Raw genomic sequence first — 25015 nt, 5'->3', positions numbered from 1 at the left:
TGCAGTCAGCCTGATGGGTATCAATAACCCCTCGTCCGAGCACCAAATCCTGCTCGGTCATCGTGAAAGAAGCGGGAGGAACTGCTGATCAGTACGCTCAGGCGGCTGATCTGCCTCGCCCTGCTCATCAGATCCACCCATGGCTGTAGTCTGGAGAGGGAGGGTAAGAGCGAAAGGCCACCGGTGCCCAATTCCATCTGTCGAAGCGATAGGGGGGATGTGCAGAGGTCCCTGGAACAGCGTTTGCACATAGTCTTTTTCGTCAACGAGTATGGATCTTCCACGATACACGGTGGCCACCCCACGGATACTCGGTGCGGCGACAACCTTTGTCTTTGCCCGTCCGAGTATTGTAACTTTGACTATTGCTTCAGCGGAGACGATGTGAGCCTGCCGATAGACGCACCCTGCTACAGTGCTGCCAGGCGAAAAGGTGGTGCCGTTACTGTCGAGACGGATTCCCAGCATGGAGCTAGCCTTTTCAAGTGTTGGAGGCATATCAGATTTCCCTTACAAGTACCAACCAGGTAACTGGCTCGAAATCGATTGTATAGGGAAAGTATCGGTGAATGACTCGCTTGAGAAGCATATATCTTCATGTACCTAAGTCTGTTTGGATTTACTTTTCTTGCCACCTGATGCTGGATGGAATTTTGTGCGATGTATCGAGCCGCGCCGGGCTAAGAGCATGCTTCCTCGCCAAAGGGAGGTAGGTAGCGAAACCGTGTTGGCGAAATATGAGAGCGGGAAGGATCGTAAAACTCTTCACTTTAACAAATTTGAATGATCGGACACGCAGTGATCATCATACGGCCGCCTTGGATTGAGAGACCAACATGGGCTTGTGGAGGAACATTCGTGTTCATGTTCATGGGCTGGGAGCTTCGCGAATGCGGGGTTCATCGTGGCTGATTGGCACTGCCACCCTCCCGCAGGTGTGTCTGCTGTGCCGCAAACCCACATGTCTTCACGTGGCCATAATTGTGTCTTGTCGTCTGGAAGACTAACAGCGCCTTATGAGATCGAAATACATTTTCTGGTCGTATGGTCGTAGAATCGGCGGGAGTTCTGGTATTTAGACGGTCCCAGGCACATCATTGCGCCCTATCTCAATGCCTTGGGTTAAGATACGGCCCGTCAGGTTATCAAGGCGATCTGACGAAGGGCCGGGCCTGTGAACCTACCTACACAGGTATCCTGCGGTCGGACTTGCAGTGCAGGATCTATCTTTTGAACTCGATACCCTGAACACCAAAGCCTACTTCACACAACAGACTGCTACATCTTGCACTGCTCCTTTTGCAATTCTCTTTGGGCGCGCCCACCAGAGGCTCGTTATTCGCAGCATCTGTAGCCGCTAGTGAATGCACATTCTCGAGGGTGGGAGAGTGGTTGCAGAGTGGTTTCGCACCGAGACAGGATGGCTCCATTGATGGTATGGAGTGATCAGCATCCGTCGCCTGTTTTTCTCGGCATTGAGCAACTCGGCATGGCAGGAGCATCGACCGGCCCAGGCACCACAGTAGGACTTCACCTTGCTAAAGAGCGCCTCTGACATCGCATCGTGCCTATGTCTAACACCTCAGGTCTGGCACGCTCAACGGCCTTGAGTAAAGTTTACGAGCTTTAACCACCATAAGATCAGTTGAAGACATACCCATACCCGCACGTGGGCATCAGTGCATACTTGAGAAAGCTGTGTCTCGGAATTCCTCAACTTTCCAAATTTTCCATGCCTATCTGACGAGGAAGCCCTTCTTCTACACAGTTGCGCGGCGATATGGGCAATGGATCCTACGCAGAGCTACGCAGCTGACTAATTAATGGCTTCGCAAGAGACAATGCCGTTCTCCCGCACGGTTGGAGAATTCACAGGCACTCGGCATCTTATCAGGATTAACTTAAAGTTTCGACAATAAGGTACCAAAATGAGATAATGAGTTCCAGGCTGCATCTGTGTCCCTGAACCGTAATTGTACGTCCCACGACTTTGTGCATGAGCTTGAATGGAACATGGCGATACGTGCTCCTGGCACCAAAATATCCTATTTCTGGCTCAGTAACTTCATGCTCGACATTCATTTTTTTTTTCTCCCGACCTTAAGTCAGTGGCCTGAGCACTATGTGATGCGACAGCAAAGCACTTACAAACATTGTGACAGGAGACGACCGTCCAATAAGATAGGCTGTACACAATTTCCCGCAGACGAGCTCATTTCCCGTGGCCGCCGATACCACCTCTTCTAGGATCCGGGGGTTACGACTCTAATGGAATCAAGGGGCACCGGAGGCTTTGGAAACTTTCTGGATGACATTGTCTTCTCTTTTGGTTAATATGGGTGCCGACACGGACTGCGGATAAACTCCATTACTTTCACTCCTTAATCGACAACTGTACGCTAAGGTAAGGTAGCCATAATATTTTATTCCACACCATGCAAAGTGGGTCCGCTGTCGGCAGCCCCGGTAGTTGGCAAAAGGGGCTGCTTAAGTTTCCATCAGGAAGAGTTGTAGGAACACAGCTCTGCATGGTCCATCGAACTATGATCGTAACATCTAATTTCACTTTGAATCACTTTGAGTTCACCATTTGTTCTGCTCTAAGAGACAACGGTGTGTTCGGCATGTTCAGGGTGCATTTTTGGGTTCTCTCATCACAGCTAACAAACTTCCGCTGCGTTGGCACCCCTTTCAGTGACAAATCATGCCACGGTCGAAAGCAAACCTTCACGTGTCCGATGCCGGAAACACGAAGCGTTCTTTCTTCATAAGATGTCATTGTTCTCCTCTTGGCGTTGCTTTGAGATCATCACAGTGAACCACTCGCCATCCACTCTTTACTCTCTGTTGACTTGTTACAGTCAATCCGGCTTTCGTTCAATCGAATTGTCACTCGTTGTTCTCACTCCCTGAGCTACACCATCGCTCTCAGCACGTGTTTTGCTGTCTTTCACTGTGACTTAATGTAAGTCAATTCTCAAGAACTTAAAGATTGCTTCGCATCATGGTCTCTGACATGCCGGTGACCGCAGCAAGATGGTCGCTACTCAAGTCGTTGTTGGTGCCCTCTGCCTCTTGGCTGGGGTAGAGGCAGCTGTCCCCAAGATTCCGGGGTACTGGCTGACCTGGGCCGATGACTTCAACGGTCGACGTGGCAATCTTCCCAAAGAAAAGAACTGGATCTTTGACACCGGTTCCAGCTACCCAGGTGGTCCTCCCAACTGGGGTACGGGCGAGATTCAGACCTACACCAAGAATCCCGAGAACGTCCACCTCAACGGCAAGGGTAATCTCCAGATCACCGCCATCCGTCAAAACGATGGAACCTGGACCTCTTCTCGCATCGAAACTCAGCGAGCCGACTTCATGGCCAAGAAGGACAGGTCGATGATCATTCAAGCCAGCCTGAAGTTCCCAGCCCTCGGCGACAACGGTGTCGGCTACTGGCCTGCCTTCTGGACTCTGGGCGCCGAATATCGTGGCAACTACTGGTAGGTGGTCACCAGATTTTGTGTGGCTGACATTGGTTTCTGACGCATGAGCGTGTAGGAACTGGCCTGCTATCGGCGAGTTCGATATCATGGAGAACGTTAACAACCTCAACCGTGGCTGGGGCACGCTTCATTGCGGCACCAACCCTGGCGGCGTGTGTAACGAACCCAGCGGCCTGGGTAACAGTCTAGTCTGCCCCAACGCCCCCTGTGCTGGTAACTTCCACACGTACTCCATCGAGGTTGACAGGACGTCTTCTCCCGAGTTCCTGCGCTGGTACATCGATGGGCAGAAGTACCACGAAATCAACGAGACGGTGCTGCCGCCTGACGTTTGGGAGAAGACGGTCCACCGTCCTCACTTCATCCTTCTCAACATGGCGTTGGGAGGCGGTTTCCCAAATGCTCTGGCGGGTGGTGACACACCGTTCAACACCACCCAGTCGGGAGGGCAGCTCGAGGTCCGATACGTCGCTGTCTACAACTCGCGCGCTTCGCATGATAAGATCACCTTGAACCCTCAAACCGACCTTGACTCAGAGACCGCCGACCCCGCTACCAGTCTTGATGTCGACCCCAGTGCCAGTGGCTCTGCTGATCTCGATCTCTCCCTTTAAAGCCGAAGGACGGAGAGCAGCAGACTTGACAATTTACCGTTCTTGAGGGGCTGATTTTGTATGGATGGCTTGTATGTCTAGACATCGTATAGAAGCATGTTGATGGAACGTGTCGAATTCTAAATGCATCACACAGAGCATGCCTGGGGGCTGCCCTTGGTCATCTTACTAGTTCCTGTGTGCAGACATGGTGATCAGGTCAGATAAACAGCGCCATTAGAAGGCTTGCACGCCATGCGTATGAGCGAGCTGAGACGACATCGATCAACGTCGTGTATCACAGCAATGTGCCAGATTTTGCTTTTACTAGGTGCTTGAGCGATGTTCTCGGTAGCTAACTCCATGTGTGATCATAAAAGATTGAGACATCATTCGTAAGCGGCATAGTAGCGCTGCGTATTGCTAACCAACCAGCGGAGTAACCAGACAATGATTAATCCATCATACAGGTATGCTCTCAAACCAAGACGTCCGTCATCGGGGAGGCAGTAAGGACAGGTAGTGAAGACTCTTAGGTCGCAAGAATTCCAGTGGCTGCTGTTTCAACAACCTTGAATGATTCTGCGTTTCCATCGCCGATGGCAGCACGTTCATATGCCAAGTCGCTCCTGGAGAATTGTCAGCAAGTAAATAGCTGAAGTGTCACCTGGCAACATACCTATCACACAGAATCTCAACGTCTTTGTCGCTCAGAATCTCAGCACTGCCAGATTGTTCGTACACATGACCGTCCTTGAGCAAAAGCGCCTTGAGCTTCTCTTCGTCCAAGTCTTCATCCTTGTTGATTTTTTGACCCATCGTTCTGAACTGGCCACCTTTGATGACCAGCTTCTCGAGGCGACGCTTTGCCTCAACGCTGAGCAGGAGACTGTCTTCGACGGTGCCTTTAGTTGCCAACCGAAAGATCACTACCGGCTTCGTTTGCCCCAGCCTGTGGACTCTGTCTTGGGCTTGGAGATCTTGCTGAGGGTTCCAGTCGGAATCAAACAAGATGACGGTGTCGGCCGCAGTGAGATTGATTCCTTGGCCACCAGCTCGTGTTGAAAGCAGGAACACCTTGAAGTCTGGGTCGCTATTGAAGGCATCAATGTGTTCCTGACGTTCTGCTTGGGATACACTTCCATCGATGCGGCAGATCTTGAGCTTCCTGAATGTACAATAATCGTGAAGAATATCGAGCTGCGTTTTGAATTGAGAGAAGATGAGCACCTTGTGGCCACGTTTCAACAAAGCGGGCAGAAGGCGGTCGAGAAGCAGCATCTTTCCCGAGGCAGTGACGATTCTTTCATCGATTTCCGGCCCATTCTCGAGGCCCCAGGGGTTGAAGAAGTTATGCGGACTATTGGCAACAAGACGCAGTTGCATGAGCGGATTACCAAGCTTCTTCCTGGAAATTTCCAGCTTTGCGGCGTCAACTATTCTTTTGAAATCTGCCTCTTCGGGCGTCAACTCAGGTGAAGATTCCTTGACATGATCGTCGGCTATCTCGTCGGCTAGCTTAGCCTCAAACTCATCGTCCGAAAGTTTATCTTCATCGGAGTCAGCTTCAGTGTACCTGGTGCGTCGCAACGAGCGGCCCTGGCGGGTTAGACTCTTAGATGCGACTGCGGGGGTGGAAGCTCGACTTGATTTTGCACTCTTTGACACCGACACCTCAGCTGTGGGGGGCGTTTTCCTCTTCGACGATGCGGTTGAGCCGTCGCGAGTTAGTGGCTTTGTGGATGCCTTCGATTTGGTGGAGCGACCTCTAGTCTGCTTGGCAGGAACATCGGCAATCTTCTTACTCATGAGCATGGTAAACGCGTTCGGTGCCGGGCTTGCGTCCGAAGTTGTTGATTTGCCCTTGCGAGGGGTCGTTCTCAATGGCAGAGAGACCTTGAGGCTTTCGTCCTCCTTTTTTGGCACCACCTTTTTCGTTTTGCTTCCTGCTTTTGAGGTTCGATGGCTGCTTATAATGGCAGGAGCTGGACCGTATCTCGACGCTTCGAGCGTCTCGAGGACCTTGTTCTCGAGGAAAGTCCGCGAATCAATGTTCTTGTCGCTAATCGCATTGTACAGGTCGGTCTGCTCCTTGGTCATTGGGGCGTACAGAATGTACTCTCGCTTCTTCGGTAGGTGTTTAGCCACGTCGGCCTTGACGCGGCGCAAAAGCAATGGTTGTAATATCAAATGGATCTTCTTGATCAAATCTTGGTTCTCGCGATCAGCAATGAATTCGGATGTCCCTTTCACGTCCTGGAGGTCGCTAAAATCGAACCACGACTCAAAGGCGTCCCAGTTACTGAAAATGGTTGGCAACAGGAAATGAAGCAACGACCAAAGTTCTCGCAGGTTGTTCTGCAGGGGTGTGCCGGTAATGAGCAATCTCGTCGCTGAAGTGAAGGTACGAAGCTCCCGAGAAAGCATGGAATCGAAATTCTTCATGCGGTGACCCTCGTCAATGATGATGAAGCCCCAGTTGACTTTGGAAAGGGCAGCCTTGTCCGCCAAGACCATTTCATATGAGGTGCACACAACCGGGAATGATTCCGTTGGGCGTCCACCCTTGAGGTGCTTCTTCACGCTCTTGGCCCAGATGTCCTGTCTCGCCTTGGGAGTACCGTGATAGAGGACAACTGGGATTGAGGGGCACCATTTCTTAAACTCGTTGATCCAGTTGCTTAATGTGCTGAGTGGAGCAATCACCAGATGAGGGCCGAGGAATTCTTCTTCGCGAAGGAGGGCGATGAGTGAGATCACCTGCACCGTCTTGCCTGTCCTATGGTCAGTGCCAGAAATGCCATCGTGAGGCTTGAAGCTTACCTAGGCCCATCTCATCTGCTAGGATTCCCGACATGCCCTGCTGGCAAATCTCGTACATCCAGGTCAGACCTTCCAGTTGGTAGTCTCTCAACGTACCGTTGATGAGAGACTTGGGCTGTTTCGCCATGTGCAAATCGTGCTCTCCCAAAATTTTTCCATCGAGACCGCTTCCAACCTTACCCAAGACCTGCGTCTTCTTGGTCAGGATGTCACTGAAAGCAGCACTCTTCAGCAACAGGTCATCGAGCTGGCGCGCCTTCTGTTCGCGCTCGGCTTTTGTTTCAGGCTTCTTGTTATCCTTCCGCTTCTGAATAGCATCCCTTCTCTTCTTCTCCGCTTGCTCGTTCGCGGTGCGCGCCTTCTCCTCGTCTTGTTGCCATTTTTGGGCCTCTGGTGAGAGGTCCTCGAAAGAATCTTCGGGAGGTGGTGAGGATTCGGCTGTTGGGGGCTCTTGCCCCCGAGAGAGGACCGAGTCCTCGTCGGAAGGAGAGGGTGAAGCCATCATGCGACGTCTCTCAGGGCGGTTGATTTTGAGAGCTGGTATTGAAGGTCAGCGTCGGGGCGAGTCGGGTGACAATCGGGATTGAGCGCGTGAGGGAAAGCGAGGACAGTGGTGACGGCACGAGATGGGAGGAGTGGTGGCGACCAAAAAGAGATCTAGAGGGAGCGATGCAGAGAGAAGATGAGGAGAAGAGGCAATACTGAGGAGTGACTGGGTGGTGGCAGATGCCTAGGTCCCTAAGGTACCTACCTACCTAGGGAATGGAAGGTGCGATTGCTCCCCCTCCAACGCGACTCAAAGATGAACAAGGGCCAATCCCGCGACTAATTGAGTCAATGACGTGCAAGAGCTGAAGGGCGACGCGCAAAGGGCGCGCGGTGTCACTGGACCAGCTGTGGGGGCGCGCGTCTTGCCCATTAAGTCCCCTGTAAGTCACTTGTAGATAAAAGTAACCATGCCCAGGTGACCATCAAGCAAGGTGCCAGTCTATGCCAGCTGGCACCATCAGTTCATGCTGGTCTCGGTCCCACCCACAAGTTTGGCGGGGTATTGCCTCTGCTGTGAAGCTCAACCCATGGCAGTGACTACCTACATGTACCCCGCCGCAGACTGAATTTTTGACCTGCCAACCGCCATCTCAACACCATCCTCACTCCCACATCTTCATCCTGTCCACCGCCACGCTGTTGCCCCTACGAGCCCTCCGCCCAAGCCTCCTTCGGAGCATCACTACCAAAATGAACCCCATCTCCGCCAACACCTACACTCCCACCGAGGAGGCCGAGATCCAGCAATGGCTCACCACCGCCACTCGCGTCGAGGAGCAGTCCAAGACGCCCGCTCCTGATTCCGCTCAGCTGAGCCCCATCCTCGAGACCCTCAACACGCACCTCAGCACTCGCACCACCCTCCTTGGCAGCAAGCCCAGCCGCGCCGACACGGCCCTCTACACCGCCGTGCGGCCTCTCGTCGCCGCCTGGTCCGCCGACGAGCGCACCGGCGAGAAGGGCTACCCCCACATCGTCCGCCACCTCGACTTTGTGCAGAACTCGGGCGCCTTTGAGCTCTCTGTCACCGACACCGACAAGGTCGCCGTCGACCTCGACGACGTCCGCTACGTCAAGCCCCCCGTCGACGCCAAGGCCGAGAAGGAGCGCATCAAGAAGGAGAAGGCTGCCGCCGCCGCCGCTGCTGCCGCTGGTGGTGCCGGTGCCGGTGCCGCCGCCGGGACCGCTCCTGCTGCTGCGCCCGCCGGCGACGCCAAGAAGGACGCCACTCTCGTCGACCGCACCAAGGAGAAGGCCGCCGAGGTCAAGGACAAGGTCAAGGCGGCCGTCGGCGCCGGTGACGCCAAGCCCAAGAAGGAGAAGAAGGAAAAGGCCCCCAAGGCGCCCAAGGCGCCCGCCGCCGCGGCGCCCCTGTCGCCCTCGCTCATCGACCTTCGCGTCGGCCACATTCTCAAGGCCATCAAGCACCCCGAGGCCGACTCGCTCTTCGTCTCGACCATTGCCATGGGCGACCCTGCCGGCGAGGACACGACCGAATTCGAGGGCCAGATCTGCCGCACCGTCTGCTCGGGCCTCAACGGCCTCATCCCCCTCGAGGAGATGCAGGGCCGCAAGGTCGTCGTCGTCTGCAACCTCAAGCCCGTCAAGATGCGCGGCATCAAGTCCTCGGCCATGGTCCTCGCCGCCTCGCCCCGCCTCAAGGAGGGCGAGGTTGACGATCACAAGGGCCCGGTCGAGCTCGTCGCCCCGCCCGCCGACGCCAAGGCCGGCGACCGCGTCTTCTTCGAGGGCTGGAAGGGCGAGCCCGAGGGCGTGCTGAACCCCAAGAAGAAGGTCTGGGAGACCATCCAGCCCGGCTTCACGACAACGGCCGGCCTCGAGGTCGCCTTTGACGCCGCCGCCGTCAAGGAGCTCGGCAAAGAGGGAACCGGCAAGCTCGTCACCGAGGCCGGCGGTGTCTGCACGGTCCAGACCCTGACTGGAGCCACTGTGCGGTAAATAGGCTAGAATGTCAGGATGCTGTCCAAAGAAGACAAGCATGTCTGATAAGAATAGATCCAGATGCCAAACTTCTGAAATTTGTGAAGGATTCAAGTGAAAAGCCCGACAGAGTCTTTGGTTATTTTGGGCCTCCCTTGTCGAAATATCATTTACATACGAAAACAACTGATGTGCAGCACCTCATCGGCCGGAATCCGTCGAATCGTTGTTGAAGTACACACGCGAATTTACCCAAACCATCTTGTACATGCCGCCCGAACGCCCGGATCGCAAACCACAAATCCGCCCGCTCTCACATGGGGGAGCCCCAGATCTATCCCCACGAACCAACGCTATGCCGTCGGACTATGCACAGCCAACGCCCTGACCAAGATAGATATGATACACACTCAAATGCCAGGCGTCTTTTTCACTCTTGTTTTGTCTTCTCCTTCGCTTCCACCTTGATTTCCTGCTTTGCGGTCTCCTGCTTCGAAGCTTCCTGCTTCAGCGCCGCTTCTTCTTGCTTCTTTGCTGCCATTTTCGCCTTGCCCGCGCGGAACTTGATCCACTTCTCGTACACGTACCGCAAGGATCGCCGGATGCCCGCTGTGAAGAAGCCCTTGATGGTCTGCGCCGTGGCGGGCCAGTTGACCGTCTGGCGGATGACCTTGCGGATGATCTCTTGCAGCTCTGCCGGGTCGTCCTGGACGATACGGCGCTCAAAGCCGCCGCCCGTGCGGCGCTTGAACGACTCCTCGCCGTCGTCCTTGGAAGCCTCCATCAGGGCACGGAACTCCCCGCGAGGCATCATGAACTTCTTCTGGTACTGGAAGTAAAGGCGGGAGCGGAAGGTGGAAGGCAGGCGCCGGACCATGTTGGCACGCTTCGTCGGGTCCATGTCCTGGGACAACTTTGCGTTGGCGTCGGGATCGGCATTGTCGGGTGTTGTCGCAGTAAAGTCGACGTTGGGCAGAGTGGCCAATAGCGGACCATAGAGTTTCCGGAACGAGGTCATGTTGTGCGTGACAATGTCGGTGACCTTGCTCGGAGATTCTGTCGGGAGAGCCATACGCGGGTCGCCAAGGTAAGAAAGGCCAGCGATGGTGGAGTAGAGCTCATTCTCGGTAAACTGCGGTGGAAGAAGCAGTAGTGCGGTCCGGACAGCCGAGATCAAGTTCGCCTGGTTAGCAAGGCGGACTCGAGGGTGGTCACGCAGGATCTTAACCGGCTTCTGGAGACGGCCTGCTAGGTAGAGATTATTCCACGAAGAAAGATCAGTGCAAAGATTGTCAATCGACGTGACGCCGTATTTGATCTGCACACCGTTCTGGATGACGTACGGGTTAAAGTAGACGCCAGCGCCCCAACGCTCCTGTGTCGTGGACACGAGACCAGATCCAAACTTGGCGAGCGAAGAATAGTGCTCGGGATGCTGTCGCATGTTGAGACTGTGCCAGTGCTGCGTGTGGGTCACACCAAAGATGAGATCAATGGACTTGGGCCCAGAGGCTTGCACCTCCTTCAATGCCTGTGACGGCTTGGGATGAACGCTGCGATATTCCTCATCGCTAACGTGGCGGTTCGGTTTGGCTTGCGGGAAGATTCCGGACCCGTAGGCGAAGGCATACATGATGGGAGCACGGTAAGATCGGAGCAGTCGAGTGAGCTCCTTTTTGAATTCGGCGTGGAACTCAATGTGTTGATTGGTGCCGAAGAGCTCGTAAGGAAGCTCGTCAAACTCTTCGAGCCTGGCGTTCGGGTGGTCCTCCCAGTTCTCCGCTGACAAGGGAGGTCCTTCGCGGGGCTCCCTGATGCGATATTTATCGCCGATCGCAAAGTTGATGGCTGAACCTCTGTGAACATATGTAGGTGCTTTCGATCCAGCCTGCTGCTTCTCCCCAATGTGCGAACCATCCTTAGGTTTTGTCTGGCCAGCCTTGGTATCCGGTGAAGTCTGTTCCGAGTACAGTCTGGTGTAGGAGAAAGCAGAGACGCATTGGCGGCGCAAAGGTCGCATCGAAGTCAGAGGCTGCGAAGTCGACGGCCAGGCCATCCGAGCCAGCCGGTTTTGAGTCAGTGCTGTTGCCATGGCGCTGGTTTCCCGTCGATACGGTGAGCTGGAGGGTTGGGTGGGATCGAGATTCGTCGCGATTACGAGACGCGGCGTATGTAGGCTCTTGATGTAGTCTGGCGTCTGTCGAATCGTGGAAATGGGAAATTTGTACACTCGGAGGTTGTATGTCGGCTGGAGATGCGGTCGCCAGCTCTAGCAGCTGCGAGAGATCATTCGCTGAAGGAATCCATATGCAGGTTGTACAGGACGGCCAAATTGGTAGCGGGGGACTGGATCGTCGGTTGGCGTCAATGAGCGGAATGGTCGGATTGAGTAGTCGAGACACGGCCTGAAGCTGCAGATTTCGTGGTTGATCCGCAGCCAGCTCCTTCGGCAACGTGATGACGGCTGTATAGAGGGCGCCGGGTTGAAATTCAAGGGGTGTTGTAGGATCTTGGCTTGAAGGAAAATCTGTGATTGCTGCGAGCTCACCTGTTTGGGGAAGCAGCAAATGGCCAGTGCACGGAGCATATTCTGTGCTGTGCTTCGCCAAGACAGGAACAAGCTCAAACCATACGCGGGGATCTGCTGGCACGTCATTGTGCAGGGTCCACCTGACGGCCGCTTCCGTGGTCAGGCACCACATCGTCCATCTCCAGCGAGCTGTGATCTTGGCGATGCACCTCCCTCGTTGAGCCTTTGGTGCTGTTGACAGTGGCGACGAATGAGGTTGAGGGGCTTCTCGGCTGCTTGAGAAGGAGGACCATGAGCAGAGGGCGTGCCAGCGTGGCAAAGCAGGTAACTCGTTGGTCATCTGGGGTAATCGGCTTGCCTAGGTACCTAGGTACCTAGCTCGGACAGGGAAGCAGAAGACCATTTTCAAGCCTTGTATTGGCTTTCAGTGAGTCAAGTCGATCTTCCTGCTGGAAGCGAAAAAGCAATCGGCTTAGTGAATAGCATCATTCCAATTTTAAAATACTTCAGGATATGTGTTCATCTAGCTCGTTCAAGCTGATAGGTAAGGTACCCTGGGCGACCATGTGTATTTGGATTTATCACTGAATTAAGGACTATTTCTTCGACCATCAACTCGGTACAGGCAGGCTTCAAGACTCTGAGAATTTCTCCGTCTTGGTAATTGGTGCCGGGCCATTGATTTTATCGAGGCAGCTAAGCCCAGACGGCAGGCATATGGTGACTGCCTAGATCAATCGTCGTACATAATACCTTCCAGAAGAACGGCGAACAAAGACACCTTCATACATCTTAACAGTCAATAGACTGCCAGACGTGTACTCTTTGAGTCCTTGCGATCAATTCATAAGCAGCGACTTGACAGTCCCAGAATATCAATTCAGTTCATCATTTTCAAAAGGCTCCCAGCTGAAATGGACGAGGATACAAGCAATATCCCTGTCACAGCAGGCAAGCTGCCAAGCAGCCCATGCACCCCACCGACGCACGTGACCTTATCACCACCGGCGGCGCAGATCTGGTCAATCAACAAACGAAACAAACAACATCGCCGGTCGCTGAATCGCCCCGTCGAGCTTCGCAGCGCCGAGATGAGGTCGCATACTCCATCCGGCGAGCCGCCCAGGCGCACATCTCTCTCCGGACGATTGAACCGCAGCGCTGGTCCTGCCAGCATCCCCCGACCACACACGTCCTTGCGAGGATCGCGCGTAAGTAGCTGCATCAAAACAAATCCCCCCCCCCTGGCCGCCCGGGGCAACTGAGTTGACGCTTCGCCGCAGACTTTCCGCGCAACCCAGACACAGCCGACATACAACCTCTTGACAGGTGCCGACAATGCTGCCAGCAGACCATCTTCTCGTCAAAGCGCCGCTGGCGAGTCGCTGCGCGCCGTTTCGCGGGAGAGCTCGAAGGAAAATCTTGCCCCACCCGACGCGGAGGAATACGAGTCTCAACGCCATGTCATCGAGGAGCTCAAGGCGGAGCTCAGCGGCCTCCGTTACACGATAGAGACTTTCGAGCAAGAGAAGCAGATGGCCGAAGCTCGACACAATGCCGATATCGAAGACCAGCGCCGACGCGCCCAAGCTGATTTCACCGCGAAACAGACGGCCGAGACGGAGAAGTCGCAGGCGCTCCGCCAACTGGAGTCGGCGCAGAAAGAGCTTGCTGATATTCGAGAGTCCTCCAACCAAGAAAAGTCGACCTGGGAGAAAAGGGCGCGTGATGCTGAAGAGGAGGCTCGTCTGGTACAGGAGCAGCTCGAGGACCTTTCCAACGCCAAGGACGAAGCCGCTCGGATCAACGAGAAAAAGACGATCGATCTCGAAATGCAGCTCCAAGCCGCTCAAAAGTCTGTGCAGGAGCTGGAGCAGGAGAGCCAGGCTCGCGAAACGGTATTGCAGCAGGTGCAGGTGCAGCTGGCCGAGAAGGACACCCACATTGGCGAGTTGGAGTCCGAGGTGCTGCGCCTAAAGGCACAGACCGGAGATGCCGACACAATGGCCATCATCAAACAAGAGCTGTCTGAGCAAGTTGCGCATATTCGGAACCTCGAGTCGACGAATCGGGAAAACTTGAGTGAACTAAAGCATTTGCGACAAGTCCATCGGGCTACAGAGGTTGTGGAGGAAGAGAAGCGTTCTCTGCTCCGCAAGCTTGAGGCTGCTCAGGCTCTCGAGGTTGAGCTCTCGGAAGCTCAGATTCAGCGTCAACGTCTCGAAGACGAAAGGCTGGCCTGGACCGCGTACCTCAAGAGCACGACCGCATCGGGTGAGGATCTCGAATTCGACTCCCCTGAAGCCCTGGCCCGGGCTCTCATTGCTGAGCGGTACACGATCGCGTCTCACTTGGACAAGATTGGCGGCCTGCAAGCCGAATTGGCTGCGCAGGACAGCAGTATCAAGTCTCTGGAAACCGAGGTGACGCGCCTCAAGGGCGAGGTGCAGAACGCCAAGGCCAACGCCAGTGCTTCCAATACCGACAAAGCGCGCATGAGGGCAGAGCGTCAACGAGCGCTAGCTGTCAAGGAAGTCGAGAATTTGCGTGCACAGTTGGCGCTGTTTGACACAGAAGACCTTCAGCCGGAGAACTACGATGAGGGCAAAGCCAGGCGCATCAAGGAGCTCGAGGAGTTGATTGATCAGTACAAGTCGGAGACGCAAGCTCTGGCGGCTGAGATGGCGTCCCTTCAAACCACGCAGCCTACGACTGGGAATAAGCGACCCAGAATCGACGACGGGACGGACGAGAACGACGCCGGGCTTTCGGCGCAGCTGGCAGAACTCACACGCAAGAAGCGCAAACTGCAAGACGAGTTCTCGGCCCTGCAGTCACAACATGCGCTCACGGTGAAGGAGCTGTCGGTAGCACAAGAGCAGCTGAAGGCGGCTAAAAAGTCGTCGAAAACGCGCGTACTTTCGCTGCGATCCAACCCAACATCCGACTACGAAGCCATCAAGCTCTCGACGCTTAAGGCCCTGCAGACGGAAAACGCCGAGCTGCTGGCTCACATGCAGTCGCGAGCTAAATCAGGGTCTTTCCCGACAGTCCCTGCGTCGCAGCTAGCGGCAGCACAACGTCTCATCGACGAAGCCAAGGCCGAGACGGCGAGCGCACAGAAGCTCAGCAGGCGACTGAAGGAAGTTTGGGGCAACAAGTCTCAAGAGTTCAAGGAGGCCGTCTTCTCCACCATGGGCTGGACAGTTACGTTTATGCCGAACGGCAAGATGCGTGTCGAATCTCAGTACTACCCTTCAAAGACGGACGAGCACGAGAACTCGATTGTCTTTGACGGAGAAAAGGGCACAATGAAGGTCAGCGGCGGGCCCAGAAGCGCGTTCGCAGCGAAGATCAGCAACCACATCAAATACTGGGTGCACACCAAAGGCTGCATTCCGGGATTTCTTGCGGCCATGACCATTGAGTTTTTTGAAGAGCAAGAAACTTAGTGGCGATGCTGTCATGCTGTTCTGGGTACGTGTGTTTGTGTGTGGACTGTCTGCGAGTGTCTCTTTTGAAGAACGCGAAGAAGCGCAGCGGCGTAGGGCGTTGGACTTGACCTTCCATGTACAATCTGTTGCCGTGTTTTGTTAGATACCAAAGGTAGCGGGCCCGGGGATACCGGCTCGTCGATGATACTGATGCTATGATGATGCAAGCCAGCGCCCTCGAATCCTCTGTGTGATGTGTGACCTGCTATGCGGCATCTGAGGCGACACTCTACGACAGCCGTGGATCTCGGCAGGGTAAGGCTAGTACTTGGGCCCCATGCTGAACCTTCAACGAAGCCGAGATCCAGGGGATGCACGGAGCCAGACTCGGGTCCGAAGATCGCAGGGCAGTGCCAAAGTTAATGTCATCAGATGCATCGCTCATCCTCGTCCACACGTACAAGCATGATTGGCCTCGCGTTTGTTCCGTTTCATTGGGGTCGAACCGCTGCTCTCTTGTTACGTTATCTTCATATTTGCGTCCCGGTAATCTCCTTATAGAGAGGGCCGAGAGCTCATCTCACATGTGTCATGACAATCCACTCCCAACCTGCCAAGAGACCAAGCAGCCAGGGGAGCGAGACTGGGAAGCGGGAGGTTGCTTTGACAACGTCGACTCCATACAAAGGTAGGTTACAATTCAATGGTCCCATACTGAGGAGCCTACATGTACGTGCCGCACAGTACTCGATGCGACGCCGATCGGACTCCTCCTCAGTGTCGCCAGTCAGTGAACCCCCATCCGGGGGCGTTTAGCTTTCTCCATACGGCATGCTCTCCATGCGGCATGCGACCGCTGAAGCCCATTAGCAGTTCAAGCTTACGGCCGCTAAAGGGGACACTTGGTTGAAAGCTGGGGATGGGCTAGCAACAGTAGGCGGTCGGTGCTCAGTCTCCCTTCTTGGTGTTTCCATGTACTGGCTGGCGCCAAACCTAAGGTACCACTTGAAGGAAGAGCGCTAATCAATCGGGATCGTTTGGATCGGTGCGCTTTTTTGCCGGTGGTGATCTGGCTTGGGCGGGCGTGCGCGCACGGCTATCCTGAAGAAATGCAGTGATGTTTGGCGCTCCCCCATTTTTTGTGCCTTCACCGCTACAGTGAGCTCAAGCGAAAGCAGGCCATGTGACGAGCCATTATTGAATCTTGAAGGCTTGAAGGTGCACAGCTCACTCGCTGTACGATGAGCTGGCTCCTCTCGTTCACTCGCGTGACGTCCTATAACAAAACCGACGCCGTTGACTGGCAGATTGATCTGCTGACGAAGGTTCATCTGCAGAAACAAGTACTGTACATTTAATGGCCAGACGTTCGCTCAGTGCTACCGCTATTCGAACAGTCCATATCGGGCTGGCGAGCAACGCAACACTGGAGCGATCACTTCCTTTTCGCTCTGGTCATCGTCCGAGTTGCCCAGGGCCCCAGGCAATACGCTGCTTGCCAGCAAGAGCGGCCGGGATCAACGGAACAGTGTGACCGGCCTAATTCCATCTTTAAGCCGCTTCAGCGGCACGATCAACGATAAACAGACTGGCTCTAACCCTCCTGGGCCTCCATAGACTACTTACCTATGGTGGACTTCATCACATCACACGCCGTCGTGCACTGCCTCTGTCGCTCTTCCGTTCTGCAGCACACGCGACAAGAAGAGCACGGCGGCAGACAAGATCGAGACAAATACAGCATGGGTCGGTGGGCAAAGCCTCTCTCTCACACTAGGACAGCCACCGTTCGTCATCCCGCACCCTGAGCCCCCATTTTCCCGGAGCCACGGTCAATACCAAGCTTTGCACCCCAGGCGCCTCCAACCTCTTCAGGATGGCCCTTTCTGGCACATCCCTGGCCTACGCCGTCGTGTTCCCCGAGACATCCCAGGCCCCGCATGGTACGGTACAGCCTGAGCCAATGTCTTTCCGTGTCCCACGGCCTCCCTTGCCGAGTCATCTTCCCAGCAAGTCCCAATGGTGGTCTGCCTCCACGACTCGGAGGCACGCGGACTCCATGCTTCCTGCGTCGAACCCGCCAGTCCGGCCAGCGGCCATTGGATACCCGTCTGCCGCTCGCGCGTCGTCCTCCTCGATCCGGCCCAAAGTCTCTCTGTGTGGTGGACCGCCTGCCCCCCCTGTTGTCTCTCCGCCATGCCTTGCTTCCCGACCCTGGTCCTGCCCTACACGTATGCAAGCTGTCGAATTTTTTCCCCCTCTGTTGTGTCTGCCGATGCCTGACGACGATGACGGCCGGTCCGTAAGGGGGTGGGCGCCCTGTGTGCGAGTCTTGTCTACCCAGCAGAGATCGGCCTTGCGTGTCTCTTCATAAGCTTTGGCTGTCCGACGGTAGACCGTTTGTTGGCGCCTGGCTGTAATGGGTGCTGTCATGTCTTCGTAAGGTTGGTCTCCAGAATACTCGCCCATCCGCCCATCCTGATATTACAGTTCCTCCCCCCTCCCTACAGGGCTGATTGGATGTGTCTTTTTTTGCATTTGCCTTTTTTCTCCAGGACCCCCCAGCTCGGAGCTTGATCCGGGCAGCTCACTGATAAGGCCCCTTGCCAAAGTCGGCTTCGAAGACAAGGTGGCGAGAGCAACCTCGACGATCTGTCAAGCAGGTGATTGACTTGAAGCTGCCTCCCACTTGCGCCCTCGCACTCTTCTCCTCCGGAACCTCGACCGGAGAACCGACTGGACCACACACACACACACTCTCGAGTCCACCTGCAGCTGTCCATCCTCGCCGTCAAGCACGGGAATAGGGCTCCACCGGAAAGGACCGTCACGAACGCAAAGCTCGGCGCGCAGGACTACCGCATGTACCTCCTTCAACTACCGGATACGACTTGACGAGTAGTGCAAGGGGCACCTGCTGCCCTCGATATCCAGTACCCATGACGCATTCTGCCTCTTGGACGTTGGAAAAGAGTATTGGACAAAGGACAACCGACACGCGGTTTATCAAACATCGAGGTTGTCATTGCGAGCCCAACTCCCTGGCCGGCGACGCAGGGACAAGGACGAGCTTCAGTACAACCAGCACAGTTCCAATCGGTATTTGCGCGCAGCTCATCGAAATACGCCTAACAACATCCTAACGAAAAGGTTTACCATGTCGGTCGATTTCTGAAAAACACCTTCCCCATCCCCACCTAAGTTCTACGTCTCGAGCTGCTTGTATGCTTCACCAACGGCATCAGCATCAAGGCCTGAGTATTGGTCTGCTGTCATGCCGCCCACATCTGGCGGTCTGGGTCCGGTTCTGGGCTCATCCTCGGACACGGAAAGCACTGGATACTTCATTTTGGACAACCGCGAGGTGTTGCAGTACAGCGAGATCCCCAGTGGGCTTTCTGACCAGCAGGTTTACATCTTGCGATGCGTTTCCCTGTCTCTCTCGCTTTTTACCCTGTCACTCATTGTGCTTGTTACGTATTGGTTCTTCCGCATGCGCAGAAGCTTCCGTCATGAGTATGTTCTTTCTGCCAGCCCTTTCTGGATTTAAAGGGCAGGAATCAACTAACGAACACGTGCAGCCTCATTATGCTCCTCATTGTCAGCGACGGCCTCGAGGCCCTCTTCTTCATGATTTTTCCCATCGTCGACTTTGCCATGGGGCCGATCCAGTCAGAGTCGGTCTTTTGCCAGATAAGCGGCTTCTTCCTCGCCGTCGGCATCGAGGCGTCAGACATAGCCGTGGCACTCATCGCCATCCACACAGCGCTCTACATCTTCAAGCCAAGGCAGCTCAACGGCCAGAGCGGGCTGTATCCGTACCGCCGCACGGCCTACGCCGTCTTGTTCATCCTGCCGGTCGTCCTGGCGTCCCTCGCCTTCATCAATACGCCGGCGTACGTCAACAACGGGCAGTACTGCTACCTGCCGATCCAGCCGCTCTGGGCGCGGCTCGCGCTGAGCTGGATTCCGCGGTACGTCATCCTGCTCATCATCATCGTGTCGTACTTTTGTACGTACGTTTACGTGTCGGTGCTCATGCACCGCTTCGGCAAGGAGAGCAAAATGCGGCGGCACAGCAACGCGCCGCCGCCGCCGCCCGTCAGCATCGACCAGACGACGAGCAGCCCGAGCAATGTGAGCAACAACCAGGCCGGCACACGCAACATGTCTGTCCCGCCGACGCCGCCGATCGCCTACCACGGGCTCATCCCGTCGACGTCCGACTCGCACCACTCGTGCTCTGAGGAGGAGCGGCAGCGCCACGGGTCCGTCTCGAGCGAGGGCTCCTGCGGCGAGCCGCTGCGGCGTCCGTTGGCCGGCCGGTTGCGTGTCGACTCGCACCACACGGCGCACGGTATTCGGTGGAAGTGGCCTCTGTTCGGGGGCGAGGCCGTCGCGTCGATGGACACGGAGCAGCAGCAGCAGCAGCAACAGCAACAACAACAGCTGCGGGAGGCAAATCAACACCAAGAACAATACACGACGCAACATGACGCCCACGTCGAAGCCGTCCACTTCCCACAACAAGGGGACAACCGGGTGTCCTACCAGGCCATCGCCTCCCCTCCACCAGCCCGCACCTCCGATCCGACAACGGCGCGACACTCGCTGCCGCCAAGCCTCGGCAAAACAAGTGACCAGTCGCCCTCATCGCTCTCCAGCCCCAACGGGCGGCCATATCGACACCCGCACACCGAGTCCTCCTCGACAGCCTTCTCATCAACGCCCTCGCCCTCGCCCTTTCTCTTCGCCATCGCCGCCTCGGCCGGCCCGCTCCGGCGCACCGGCGGAACCGGAACCGGGATCGGCGCCACGGCCACCGATCCGTCGGGCAGCATGGCGCGCGCGCGGCTCAAAATCCGGCGGCAGCTGCGCCTACTCTTCGTCTATCCGCTCGTTTATATACTCGTGTGGGCGGTGCCGTTCGCGCAGCACGTGCTGCGGTGGAACGAGCCGCTGCGCGCGGGGCCCTTTGGGCTCGTGCTCGCGAGCCTCGTGAGCCTGTGCATGCAGGGAGCCGCCGATGCCGTGCTGTTTGCGCTGCGGGAGAAGCCGTGGCGGCACGGGCACGGGAAGGCAAGGCAGGGGTTGGGAAGGGCGCCGGCTGTTGCTGTCGCGGCGGCCGTGACGAGGGGCGAGGGGCGCGGTGTTGGTGGTGATGGAGGGTGCAGGGGCAGTTGGCGGACTCGCTGGGGGATGAGGCAGGGCGAGGGCCCCGGACGGACGAGGGAGGAGATGCTTTTTGATGGCAGGAACGCGAGGGCAAGGCGGGATATCGAGGCTTCGGAGAGGAGGATGAGGCAGAGGTCGCCGAGGACGGGGCAGCGGTCGCCGCGGACGGAGACGGAGTGGTGGGAGTGGCTGGATCGCGTGGGAGCGGAGGGGGAGGATCATGAGGGGGAGGATCATGAGCGGGGAGATCATGAGGGGCAGGATCATGAAGAGGGGGAGAGTCATGGGAGAGAGAGGCAGGTAGGCGATGTGTTTGAGATGAGAGAGAGGACGTGACGATCTCCTTTGTCGACGGAGGGATAGGGCTGCTTTTTGAATGATACCCGAGGAGGTCAAGCATGGCATCCGGCGCATCTGGTGGTTAGTTACTGGCGGCATTAGATGGTATGGACAAGATAAGAAGGTCGTGAGCTAGATATGCGTCAGTTATGAGACTGGCGTCTTGATTTCAGACATACATTTCAAAGGTAAAGAAAGGAGTTGATGAAACTGTCTGTCGAAATGTAACCGATGTAACCATAGCTATGCTGCCTTCAACGCCGTGTCACCGTCACCTGCTGTGCTCTCTGCTGTGCTCTCTGCTGTGCTGCCGTGCACCCAGGGTCTGACGGCTGTCCGGGAACAATAAATAGAACGAATCCCCCCACCATGCCAATGGCCGCCTACTGCTGCAGGAAATTCAGGAACCCCCTGCCGACGGCCACACCATCATGCTCGATGCCGGCGCGCTCGACGGCCTCGGTGTACGTGTCGTCGTCAAAAATACCCATCTTGTGCCTGCTCGCGAGGATCTCGGCGACAATAGGCCCCGTGAATTCGGGGTGGCCCTGGACGGCAATGTACCGGCCCTTGGCGTAGTAGCCCTGGACGGGACACGTGTCGGTGGCGGCGAGGCTCTCGACGCCGGACGGCACGTCAACGACCTCGTCGCGGTGCATCTGGTGGATGCGCAGGACATCGAGGCCAAAGAGGTCGCGGGCGACAGGGGTCAGGGTGACGTCGGTGACGGCGACCTCCCAGCCCTTGGGCGAGGTGCGGACGGTGCCGCCGAGGGCGCGGGCGATGATCTGGTGGCCGAAGCAGACGCCGATGGCACGGACGCGGCCCGTGGCGAGGCAGCGGGCGGTGTAGTCGACAAGGGCTAGGATCCAGGGCTCGTCGTGGTAGGCCGTGTGTCTGCTGCCCGTGACGAGGATGGCGTCGATGGTATCGGGGTCGGGGTAGGACGATGGGTCGTTGACGACGTCGTGGGTCGTGATGGTGACGAGCGAGTCGAGGGGTGCGGGCGTCGGCAGCGTCAGGGCGGCGGTGCGCAGGAGGGCCGTGAAGACGCCGCCGTAGCCCTTGTAGGTGGCCTGGGTCTCGGGCAGGGGGGTGTCTGCCTCGAGGATGGCGAGGCGGATGGGAGAGGGCGTGGAGCCCATGGTGTGTGTTTCTGTTACTGTGTGGTTCTGTGTTCTGTGTTCTGTGTTCTGTGTTCCGTGTGTGCTGTGAAGGTCTGTGGGGTTCTTCGTGAGGTCCTTAAGGATGTGCAGTTGTCGTAGATGGCAGAGTCCTTAAGAATGTGACTTTTGATAGATACGACTTCTGATAGAGATCTTGAACGAGCCCAGGTGGATTGAAGAGAAAGGATTGAGGAGAAAGAATGGAGGAGAAGGGGTTGAGGAGAAGGATCAAGAAGGGAGGCCGCGACGAGAAGTCGTGGCAAGAACCACCGGCGGTGAGAATGCCGGACAAGACGGGCAGGGACGATGCCGAGTCAGACCGAGAATGGGCCGTATGTCTTGCCTCGAGAAGGGTGCCTCGGTGGGTCGGACCTGCCTGACCTCACTTCTCGTCTACTTGCTCGCTCTGGGTACCTCCTACCCAAGAACCCCGCGATTCAGGGACCACGCCGATAGCGGCTCTTCTCCATCTCAACCAGCCAAGCCAAGACGATACAAGGGCCATGAAGCTAAGATAAAGCTCTCCGATAAGCCCCACCAACGATGCCTCTTCCTCGCCGAGGTAGGTAGCTACCTTATAGTGGAAGCTCGATGCTTCATGCTTCATGCTTGATGCTGGAAGCTTGATGCTTAGCCCAGTCACCAATTCCATCACCAGCATCCCTCGGGTAGACCGACTGACAACATGCCCCGGCCCTCTCTCGCCGTCTTTCTCGCCCAGGCTCGCGCCGCCCTGACAGCGCCACGCCGCCCAAACACGCCCCTCACCCTCGTCGTCGGCAACGAGTCCGCAGATCTCGACTCCCTCTGCTCAGCCGTCCTCTACGCCTACCTCCGCAGCACGACACCTGCGCAGCCAACCCTCCACATCCCCCTCTCGAACCTGCCCCGCGCCGACCTCGCCTTGCGCCCCGAGCTCACCGCCGCCCTCGCCCGCGCCCGCCTGCGTCCCAGCGACCTCCTGACCCTCGACGACCTCGCCGACACCCTGACCCCCGAATCCACACGTTGGGTCCTCGTCGACCACAACGCCCTCACCGGCACCCTCGCCGCGCGCGGCTTTGGTTCTCGTGTCGTCGGCTGCGTCGACCACCACGCCGACGAGCGCAGCGTGCCGGCCCAGACGGGCGACGAGCCGCGCCTCATCGACACGTGCGGCAGCTGCGCGAGCCTCGTCGTCGAATGGTGCCGGCCCGCGTGGGACGATGCGTTGCAGGGCGGCCGATCGGCACAGGAGGCCGCCGATGCTGGCGCCGCATGGCTCGGTCTCGCTGCCGTCCTCGTGGACACGGCGGGGCTGAAGGCCGCCGACAAGACGACGCCGCGCGACGTGCGCGCCGTCGAGTTTCTCGAGCGCCTCGTCGTCGGCACCGGACAGGAACAGGCCTACGGGCGCGACGCGTACCTCGGCGAGCTGTCGCGCGTCAAGGAGGACCTGTCGGGCATGGCGCTGCGGGACGTCTGGCGCAAGGACTACAAGCAGTGGTACGAGGGCGGCCGCGTCCTCGGCGTGTCGGCCGTGCCGCAGGGGTTGCGCTACCTCATCGACGAGTCGGCGAACGGCGACCAGGATGGCCTGCTCAAGGCGCTGAACGACTGGGTTGACGAGAGGGGCCTCGACGTCGGCGTCGTCATGACGACGTTGCACCCTGGCGGCGACTTTCAGCGGGAGCTCCTCGTGTGGGCCTTTAGCGAGGGCGCCGCCCAGGCGGTCGAGGCGTTCGTCAAGACAAACGAGCGAGAGCTCGGTCTCGAGACGTATGATGACGGCAGGCTCGACGACGTGTCCAATGGTTGGTGGCGCCGCGCGTGGAAGCAGCGGAACGTGGCGCACAGCCGTAAGAGGGTTGGGCCTATGCTGCGCGAGGCTTTGAAGGAAAGTCCAAAGCTGTAATGGCACGATTTTTCCTCGGTCTGTGACCATGTTGCTTTGTATGCCTCCCCAATCCAAAGAGGTCAAGTGCCATGCGCCGTGCTGCTCAAATCTTTCCTACGAGTCTGAGCTCAGTCACGTCCGTGTACATACCTCCATATGGTGCTGTTGCTGGAGCGAATCAATGAAGTATGATTCCAATGTTCAATTTCGTTTCGTGAGACCATCATTTTCGTTCGAGTGTTTTTTTTAATAACATACTGCAGTAGACCAACCAGCCAAAGGCCAACACTGTACAGGCTGTCACTTGGGGGCCCGAACTCGTGTGAACATGACATCGCCATGCAAACATAATCAGGTTGAGAACCCCAAGCCAACCTGGAGGACAACTTCTACACCTCCCAATATTATCTTTTAAAACAGCAAAATAACGTACTCCACAAGCGAGTGGAACACACAAGCGAGTGAAACACTCCGTCGCGATTCCCCAACCACCTATCTTTCATCACCTTTCTACCCACAATTAAACATGGAGACTCCTTGCAAAGAAGCTCAATTGATTCTTGCTACCGAAGCTATCAAAAAAGATCCCAAGCTAAGCATTCGGAGCGCTGCGAAGATCTACAGCGTGAGCCATGTGACGCTAGGCCGACGACTGAAGGGAACTATCTCTCGACGCGACAGCCCTCCGAATTCGAGGACATTGACTTCCTTAGAGGAGCAGACAATTATTGAGAGTATTCTGGACCTGGATTCGCGATCATTTCCTCCCCGGCTTCGTGACGTGGAAGATATGGCCAATAGGCTGCTCGCCGACCGAGGCGCGCCACACGTCGGAGTCAACTGGGCTTCAAACTTCGTCAAGCGACAACCACAGCTAAAGACGCGTTTCTTTCGCAGATACGACTATAAGAGGGCCCAATGTGAAGATCCAGACGCGATAAACGCGTGGTTTCGCCTTGTACGGAATGTGGTTGCGAAGTACGGCATTGCGGCCGCAGATATTTACAACTTCGATGAGACCGGCTTTATGATGGGCGTTATCTCAACAGGAATGGTCGTCACAAGCTCGGAAAGGCGCTCAAATACGAAGCTCAT

General features: G+C 56.5%; 8 protein-coding genes across 8 annotated transcripts; 5 read left to right on the top strand and 3 right to left on the bottom strand.

The window, feature by feature from the left end:
* Window positions 1-3036: 3036 nt before the first annotated feature.
* On the top strand, window positions 3037-4108 carry VDAG_07969 (secreted glucosidase; the record flags this gene model as incomplete). The annotated part of the gene is made up of 2 exons (XM_009652735.1): window positions 3037-3491; window positions 3550-4108. The coding sequence occupies 2 exons, from the start codon at window positions 3037-3039 to the stop codon at window positions 4106-4108; spliced, it is 1014 nt and encodes a 337-aa protein (XP_009651030.1).
* Window positions 4109-4386: 278 nt separating this feature from the next.
* Window positions 4387-7412, bottom strand: VDAG_07968 (ISWI chromatin-remodeling complex ATPase ISW1; the record flags this gene model as incomplete). Its single annotated transcript, XM_009652734.1, has 3 exons — window positions 4387-4716; window positions 4767-6861; window positions 7007-7412. The coding sequence occupies 3 exons, from the start codon at window positions 7410-7412 to the stop codon at window positions 4620-4622; spliced, it is 2598 nt and encodes an 865-aa protein (XP_009651029.1). The 3' UTR covers window positions 4387-4619.
* A 737-nt stretch (window positions 7413-8149) lies between these two features.
* VDAG_07967 (GU4 nucleic-binding protein) lies at window positions 8150-9418 on the top strand (the record flags this gene model as incomplete). Its single annotated transcript, XM_009652733.1, has 1 exon — window positions 8150-9418. One exon carries the CDS (start codon window positions 8150-8152, stop codon window positions 9416-9418), a length of 1269 nt encoding a protein of 422 aa, XP_009651028.1.
* Window positions 9419-9830: 412 nt separating this feature from the next.
* On the bottom strand, window positions 9831-11456 carry VDAG_07966 (mitochondrial import protein MMP37; the record flags this gene model as incomplete). Its single annotated transcript, XM_009652732.1, has 1 exon — window positions 9831-11456. The coding sequence occupies one exon, from the start codon at window positions 11454-11456 to the stop codon at window positions 9831-9833; it is 1626 nt and encodes a 541-aa protein (XP_009651027.1).
* A 1444-nt stretch (window positions 11457-12900) lies between these two features.
* VDAG_07965 (spindle assembly checkpoint component MAD1) lies at window positions 12901-15382 on the top strand (the record flags this gene model as incomplete). Its single annotated transcript, XM_009652731.1, has 2 exons — window positions 12901-13141; window positions 13260-15382. 2 exons carry the CDS (start codon window positions 12901-12903, stop codon window positions 15380-15382), a joined length of 2364 nt encoding a protein of 787 aa, XP_009651026.1.
* A 3256-nt stretch (window positions 15383-18638) lies between these two features.
* VDAG_07964 (uncharacterized protein) lies at window positions 18639-21227 on the top strand (the record flags this gene model as incomplete). The annotated part of the gene is made up of 3 exons (XM_009652730.1): window positions 18639-18880; window positions 18946-20421; window positions 21122-21227. The coding sequence occupies 3 exons, from the start codon at window positions 18639-18641 to the stop codon at window positions 21225-21227; spliced, it is 1824 nt and encodes a 607-aa protein (XP_009651025.1).
* Window positions 21228-21261: 34 nt separating this feature from the next.
* VDAG_07963 (GMP synthase) lies at window positions 21262-22023 on the bottom strand (the record flags this gene model as incomplete). The annotated part of the gene is made up of 1 exon (XM_009652729.1): window positions 21262-22023. The coding sequence occupies one exon, from the start codon at window positions 22021-22023 to the stop codon at window positions 21262-21264; it is 762 nt and encodes a 253-aa protein (XP_009651024.1).
* A 706-nt stretch (window positions 22024-22729) lies between these two features.
* Window positions 22730-23938, top strand: VDAG_07962 (uncharacterized protein; the record flags this gene model as incomplete). The annotated part of the gene is made up of 1 exon (XM_009652728.1): window positions 22730-23938. One exon carries the CDS (start codon window positions 22730-22732, stop codon window positions 23936-23938), a length of 1209 nt encoding a protein of 402 aa, XP_009651023.1.
* Between the last annotated feature and the right edge of the window lie 1077 nt (window positions 23939-25015).

This window comes from Verticillium dahliae, genomic scaffold, assembly GCF_000150675.1.
Source record: "Verticillium dahliae VdLs.17 supercont1.18 genomic scaffold, whole genome shotgun sequence".
NCBI classification, from domain to species: domain Eukaryota; kingdom Fungi; phylum Ascomycota; class Sordariomycetes; order Glomerellales; family Plectosphaerellaceae; genus Verticillium; species Verticillium dahliae.
This window is presented reverse-complemented; position numbering and strand designations above follow the sequence as displayed.